General features: G+C 33.2%; 2 protein-coding genes and 1 pseudogene across 2 annotated transcripts in view; 2 read left to right on the forward strand and 1 right to left on the reverse strand.

Moving 5' to 3' along the window:
• Window positions 1–9: 9 nt before the first annotated feature.
• On the forward strand, window positions 10–921 carry LOC111630722 (protein ALP1-like). Its single transcript, XM_023374866.1, has one exon. The coding sequence runs from the start codon at window positions 70–72 to the stop codon at window positions 919–921; it is 852 nt and encodes a 283-aa protein (XP_023230634.1). The 5' UTR covers window positions 10–69.
• Window positions 922–1,179: 258 nt separating this feature from the next.
• Window positions 1,180–2,090, reverse strand: LOC111630745 (annotated as a pseudogene).
• Window positions 2,091–3,290: 1,200 nt separating this feature from the next.
• LOC111630720 (zinc finger protein 676-like) overlaps window positions 3,291–7,974 on the forward strand; it is a 5,983-nt gene continuing 1,299 nt past the window's right edge. Inside the window, exons 1-4 of the mRNA XM_023374865.1 lie at window positions 3,291–3,400; window positions 3,600–3,983; window positions 4,533–4,748; window positions 6,180–6,428. Of these exons, the coding sequence (XP_023230633.1) occupies window positions 3,398–3,400; window positions 3,600–3,983; window positions 4,533–4,748; window positions 6,180–6,428 (852 nt within the window). The 5' untranslated portion in view covers window positions 3,291–3,397. The remainder of the gene's footprint in view (window positions 3,401–3,599; window positions 3,984–4,532; window positions 4,749–6,179; window positions 6,429–7,974) is intronic.

The raw sequence follows: 7,974 nt of genomic DNA on the forward strand, positions 1-7,974 counted from the left end.
TATCGTTTGACACGAACAAAAGCATTGAAATGGCGACAACGAGCAAAAGAAAAGGCATGTGTTGTAGCCATGATTTGTTCTACGCTTCCTAGTGATCGAATTTGGAAGATCCCAAGAAATCAGAAATGGTGGGAAGAGTGTGTTCCTGCAATGGATGAAGTAAGTTGGCGTGAAAACTTTAGAGTTTCTAGAGAAACGTTTAATTTCTTATGTGCTGCATTACCTGAAATGAAAAGAAATAATACTCACTTGAGACGATGTATTTCTACAGATAAAAGAGTAGCAATTGCTCTATATACATTGGCATCGTCGTCTGAATATAGGACTATTTCACATTTGTTTGGTGTAGGAAAATCCACCGTTTGTAAAATTGTTATAGACTTCTGCAATGCAGTTATAAATAATTTAATGTCTACCGCTATCCAGTTTCCACAGACTAGAAATGAAATTGACTTAAAAATTCGTGATTTTTACGAGATTTGGAATTTTCCACAATGCTTTGGATCAATTGATGGAACACACATTCCTATTTCACCACCAAAACAAGACTGCATTGACTATTACAACTATAAAGGATGGTATTCTATGGTCCTCCTTGCTGTTGCAGATGCCAAATATATGTTTACATATATAAATGTAGGATCTCCTGGAAGGAATAATGATGCACACATTTTAAAAAATTCTCACTCTCTTTTAACATGCCTACAAAATATAAACTCCTTAGAATTAGGGGAAAGAATTGGTGGAGAAGTTGTGCCACCTTTAATTATTGGTGACTCTGCTTTTCCTTTACAGCCAACTTTAATGAAACCATTTCCAAGTAAAACAGAGGATGAAATAGAAAAAATATTCAATTTTAGATTATCTAGAGCACGACGAGTAGTGGTAAATGCCTTTGGAAGGTTAAAAGCAAGATTTTGAAGACTTTCTAAACGAATGGATAATAGGATTAATATATCAAAACAAATACAGTCGACCCTCTATAACACTGTTGATTATTCCGTTTTATACGAATTCCATGTTGTACGAGTGACTTAGATTTTACAAATACGTGAGCCGGGCCGTGAACGGCTCACGTATTTGTAAAATCTAAGTCACTCGTACAACATGGAATTCGTATAAAACGGAATAATCAACAGTGTTATAGAGGGTCGACTGTATTTGTTTTGATATATTAATCCTATTATCCATTCGTTTAGAAAGTCTTCAAAATCTTGCTTTTAACCTTCCAAAGGCATTTACCACTACTCGTCGAGCTCTAGATAATCTAAAATTGAATATTTTTTCTATTTCATCCTCTGTTTTACTTGGAAATGGTTTCATTAAAGTTGGCGGTAAAGGAAAAGTAGAGTCACCAATAATTAAATGTGGCACAACTTCTCCACCAATTCTTTCCCCTAATTATAAGGAGGATTCCCTTAAATTTGTAGTCATGTTAAAAAAATGTGAGAATTTTTTTAAAATGTGTGCATCATTATTCCTTCCAGGAGATCCTACATTTATATATGTAAGCATATATTTGGCATCTGCAACAGCAAGGAGGACCACAGAATCCCACTTTTATAGTTGTAATAGTCAATGCAGTCTTTTTTTGGTGGTGAAATAGGAATGTGTTTTCCATCAATTGATCCAAAGCATTGTGGAAAATTCCAAATCTCGTAAAAATCACGAATTTTTAAGTCAATTTCATTTCTATTCTGTGGAAACTGGAAAGCGGCAACATTAATACAGGGCTGTGGAGTCGCGTAAAAATCTACCGACTTCAACTCCGACTCCGACTCCGTTTCATATACATAACAAGTTGGTAAGTAAAAGGGAGTCGGAGTCGGCGGATTTTTTGACGACTCCAACTCCGACTCCGACTCCGGCTAAAACACCAAAACTCCACGACTCCAACTCCGACTCCACAGCCCTGCATTAATAAAGGCGCCGACAAAAACGTTTCGTAATAACCTGTATTCCAAATTAAAAACATACAAATATTTTATATATATATAATATTTAAATGTCATTAGATAATATTTTTATAATAGCATTTTTTTAGAATAAAATTATTATTTTTTTAATAATAAAAATTACAAAGGCGCCATTTTTATTCTTGGCCACAAGCGTCCAAAATGCTAGTTACGACTCTGTGAACCAGATTTTAGATGGTATTAGATCATGCGGTTTGCAAGGCAGACCGTGAAGAGCTTATCTATAGTGTTTGAAAGCGCAATCGGCCTTCAGTTGTTGATGTCGTTACAATCGCTTTTCTTGAAAAACATAACGGTGTGGGATTCTTGCCAGGAAGCAAGAGTGTGTTCAATGCGCTGACAAGTGTTAACAACTGTGGAGAGGATGGTGCCATTGAAGACCAATTGCCGCCAATGGAGATTCCGAAAGCAGTCCGGGCCAGAGGTGATGTTCTGACAACGTGAGAGGGGAGCTACGACCTCGACAGGGGTGAAGGAGGCGCCGAATGGGTCGTTGTCAGTGGGAGCCACGTGGACTGCAGTCAGGCAGTGGAGTGGTCACAGCAGCAGCAGATGCGTAGACGTTGCTGATGTGGTTCTCGATGGTTTTCTTGTCAATTTGGCAGTATTAGTTGTGTCCACCTGTAATATTATAGTGAGGTTTTCTTATTAAAGGATTGACGCTCTTAAATTTTAGTTGTAAAAAAAGGCGAGGGAGTGGGGAGATAAAAGGAAGACGTTTGTGTTTCCAGTAGGGTCGGACTTCATGACGATTTTAATTCTTATAAGTGTTTTATATTTTATTTTTTGTAAAACCCATACTTATCTCAAAATTAACCTCTTTGCTATTTTATTGTAGGTAGAAAAATATTCTATAAGAGATGGCACCACTAAATGTTTCCAGGAAAGTTCAGCAACTCGTTGTTGATTTTGTAAAGTGATTATTTCCGTTTCGTTTGGTGGTGAGGAAACATTGTGCTTTTAAAATATATATTTAGAATAGACACAGATAGATCATAATATTAACTATATTTACACTATTGCATTTGTAGACATTTTTATGCGTGTTATACAGCTAAAAAGGTAAAAACAACTGTGTTTGGTGTCGGGAACAAATTAATTCGTTTTATGTTGTTTCTTATGGGGAAATTTGTTTTGTTTTTGTTTGAAAACAAGTCGGTTTTTGAACGACATTTAGGAACGAATTAAAGTTTCACTACAAATTTCTTTTCATCTGTCTTCATATTTTGTTTATACAAATATTTAATCATTTGTTTTCTTTCGACTGGATTTCTTGAAAAATATTTATATTGTTGTATCTTCCATTAATATAATGAACATTATTTTGTTAAATTAAACAATGCAATGTAATAATTACACGTTAACAATAATCACAAAATTTGTCGCTTTTTTGAAACCAGAAATTGTCACAACTCCAGCGAATGGTAAGTGTCATTACTGAAATTATTTCAACTTGAAAAGACTTTTAATATTCTTCGTATTCTTGAATTATGTGTCTTTCAATGATGAGAATACAAAATTTTACAACAATTGTTAAACTTAGACAATTTATATCGATCTGGATATTCTAACATAAAAATACTACAATATAATTACATATATTATTTATATTTGTTTAATAAGGAGGCCGCTTCGAGTGACAAAAATGGCGGCATTAAATGCAAGGTTTGCAAAAGTGAGTTTTCAAACAAAAGGCAATTCCTCGAACATCTGAAGGAGAATCCGAAGTGCGAAAAGTTCACTTGTGACGAGTGTCGGAAACAGTTTACTCGTATCTCCAGTTTGAAAGCACACAAGTTAATCATACATTCAAACGAAAAGAAATTCAAATGCGAAGAATGTGATTTTTCTACCGGACATAAATCAAGTTTGAGAAAACACAAAAATAAACACTCAAAAACAGAAGTTTATAAATGTAGCTATTGTAAATTTTCAACTATATGGAAAGACAGTTTAAACGACCATTTTTTGTTAAAACATTCGAAAGAACCGAATATTACTGAAAAAGTAAGTATTTATTAAGAAATTTTTTAAAGGAAATTCAGTCTATATTCGTACAAACAATTAACACTTTAACTGAAAATTCTTGATAGTCATTTTTTATAATTTTTTTATTATAATTTATAATTTTAAGTGTTCAAATTATTCGTGTTTGTCAGACATTTTTATTGCGATTTTTTAATTTAAGAGCAACAAATAAAAAATTCTATATCTTTGATTATAATTCTTGTGCTTTTTTTAAACTCTTTTTGCCCCGCGGACAATAAGACGGTCACTTTTTGCAAGCCCATTATGATTCGGCCAGACCCACAATGGGGCTGCCGGGTGGTGAGGGACCTATCCGAACGGACCACCCCCGACAAATTACTAGGATTTTTCGATCCGGGGTTCCCCAAAGTGGTAGGCTGCCACCTTGACCGCTCGGCCATCCGGCCGCTGTAATTCTTGTGCTAATGTGTATATACTTAATTGTATATTATTAATGTTTTCGATATTATATAAGCTTTTGACATTCTATATAAAAATAGTAGTTTCTATAATATAATTTTGGCTTAGCTTCCGCCGAGATTTCTGGATTTGGAAAAATATCAATGCAAAGTTTGCTCGAAATTATTTTCTACTCCATTTGCTTTAAAACGTCACGAGAGAAAACATACGGGAGAAAAACCCTTTCAGTGTGATTATTGTTTTCGAAAATTTACACGACAAGAGAACTTAAATCAACACAAGCGAATAATTCATTCAATAGTAGAAAAACAGTTTTCCTCTCAGGTAAATAAAAATATATTTAAATAATATTCTAGTTTAAAATAAACAATAAATCACAAATAGGTAATAATTTCTATAGTAACATATACTTGGTCTATGTGTAGAGAATCTTTTAACTGTAAATTTGTTGATTTCGTAACGGTCTTTTTTGTATTATAATAACAATGAAAATCTATGACATGAATATAGTTTTTAACAATATGCAGTTGATTGGTATGATTCACAATTATTTACAAACGGTTTCACAATATTAAAGATTCTTAAAGCGATTTTAATTATTTTCCATTCAATTATTTTTGTGATACAGTAGAGCCTCGATTATCCGACTCAATTGGAGACTGGGGATGGTCGGATAATTGAAAAGTCGGATAACCGAAAAGTATGAAAAAATCAATTATTAATGTAGTATATTATTGTATCCCATGTAATTAGTATATTAGTATATCGCTATTAACCTACTTCGCGTTGAATTTTCCTCCATGTTAAGCCTATGAAATTAAAAAAAAAAAATAAGAATCGTCACTATTGTATCGTTAAAAATTAGAAAATTAAGTTTCGTTTAAATACTGGCTCCCTTTTATGGTCGAATGATTGTTGCCAGCTAAAACAAGTAAAAATAATATTAAAGTAGCCAAGACATAGCCAAATATTGTACCGCCACATCACTAGCGGACATTTGAAATTTGCCGACTAGGACGGTCGGTTAACCGAGGTGACAGTTAATCGATTCTCTACTGTAATATTTCTTTGCTTATTCCAGAAAATTGAATCCCAACTATCTAGATCACAAGTCAGTGCATCAGATACTACTTAAATTTAAATAAATACGCAAAAGAAGCCCAAATATTCAGTCCTGCTAATGGGGTCTAAATATACTGCTATACCTGGGACAAGGGTGCATAAGACATCGGGGCCAAGCGATTTTGTTCCAGAACACTCGGAGTTCGGTCGTGGGTTCGCGCCTCGCCCGAACGGGTTGGCCACGAACAGATTTCCGGGTTTTTTCTACGTCTGTAACGCCTGAATAGAAGCCAGTTACTCATAAAAGATTTTCTAGAAGGCATTTACCTAGTGTTTCATAGCCGTAACTTAACAAAATAAACAAACAAACACAGGAAATCGTTGGAAAAGAGTTAAACAGTGTCCTTAGAAAGGTTTTTTTATTGTATCGGATATTTAAATTTTACAAATGTCGGTGCCATCAAGTGTTTACAAATTGTAGCTCATTTTAAACATCGCTGATGGTCAAAGTTGATTCACAAACAAAAGTATTTCATAACGTTTAAGTAAATTATGTTTAAATAATGTTTAAGTAAATCGACATTCTATCATTGTTATGGTAGTTCTGATATTAGTTTTAAATTAAATGTAAAAAGCATCATAGAATGGTATAAAAAGGAATTGCATAATTATCAATATTTTTCAATTGTTTAGCAAATTACAGGAGAAGGTACATCAAAATCTTTTAAAATGTCGGAACAGAGTGAGATGCACTCTTCTGCCGAAATCTCAGCAACGAGTTCGATACAAGAGGAACACCTTAAAACAAACGAGAAAGATAAAACTTTGCAATTTTCTGAAAAATTATGGCAATGTCATCAATGTCGCTTTACTACAAACTCCGAGAAGGAATGGTTCCAACATAAACAGACACACGTCGATGAAGCCCCATGCACATCAAAGGTATTTAATTGTTGTATTCTGTTTAAAAGTTTTAGTACTTTGTAAATAAACATTCAATTTGAGTTAGGAAAAGACACCAGCACACTATCCCTTCTATACTATAAATTATAGTATAGGAAAGTAAATTTGTAGTTTATAAAATCGAGTTTCTCACAACTTTATGAAGAAATTACATTGCAATTTACTTCTTCTATATCTAATAAATAACTGGTGAAATCAGGTTGAAAAAGTGGAGCTCAGCAAAAATATCTAAATAAAAGAAACTTTTAAAAGTTCTGGCATAAGAATAATGGACGCATCAGTTAAGAATCATCAGTTAGGGAATAAGAATAGTGGAAGATTTGACAGTAAGACTGTTGATGCCAATAAAGTTTAAATTACATAGAGTACAACTACAGGGAAGTTTGGAGGAAACAGTCATCATGATAATAAATCAGATAAACATCGTCCCAGAAAAAGGCTTCGAGTTTTACTTTGTGCCTTAATGTCGTCGCTCTACATTCATTTCGTTGAACGTTAGAACACGTTTGAACAGTGTCAGCGAAGAAAGTTTGAGGCACGAAGTAAAGCTAGAAGCTTATTTCTCTGACGATGTTAATTTTTCCGATTTATTATCACGATGACCGCTTTCTGTAAAATTTCTTGTAGTTTCTGTGTAATGTGAACTTTATTCACATGTTGAGTTTCACTGTCAATTCTGCCTCTACTATTATTATGCAAGAACTTTCAAAAGTTACTTTTATTGTGATATTTCTGTCCAGCTCTCAGTATTCAGCCTGGTTTCGCCAGTTTTTTTAATGAGATTTCAAGTATTTTTAGTTACAGATAACTTTATAAGAGAATAGTTTTTAAGATAACTTATGCGACATTCATAACTGGTGATATATTTACGTGACAGTCACGTGTAGTGTGCAGATTTTTTTGTGTCACAGGAAATAAGTGTGGAAAATCTGGTGCAGATCCAGGAAAGGCATTAAAAGTTAATAAAAAATGTTAAATCAGGAGTATGCAGGTTCTCGTGGTAGTCTATATTTTTTTTTCAGTGTCTCAAAAAATAAATTTAATATAAAATATAATAAAAAGCTAAGAACAAAGGGAAGCAAATATTCTATCATCTATACACAGTACTAGACAAAAAAACTCAAAACAAATATTTGAAAGAACTCGAAGGATCAAATTTGACACGATTCCAATATTATCCCTTGTTATGTATAAGCACATAAGAATTACAAATTAAAAATGAGACATTATTTTATAAATATTCTATTTTTAAATTATTAGGCTTGTATTAATAGATTAAAAGTAACCACTAAACGTCACGTCAGGCGTAGACGATCCACAAATGAAATGTTCATATTTAAAAAATAAACTGTAATTTTATAAATACAATAACACTGTTGATAATTCCGTTTTATATGAATTCCATGTTGTACGAGTCACTTAGATTTTACAAATACGTGTGTCGGGCTGTGAACGGCTCACGTATTTGTAAAATCTAAGTGACTCGTACAACATGGAATTCATATAAAACGGAATAATCAACAGT

Source organism: Centruroides sculpturatus, unplaced genomic scaffold (assembly GCF_000671375.1).
Source record: "Centruroides sculpturatus isolate CEXI.00-Female unplaced genomic scaffold, Cexi_2.0 scaffold444, whole genome shotgun sequence".
Lineage (NCBI taxonomy): Eukaryota > Metazoa > Arthropoda > Arachnida > Scorpiones > Buthidae > Centruroides > Centruroides sculpturatus.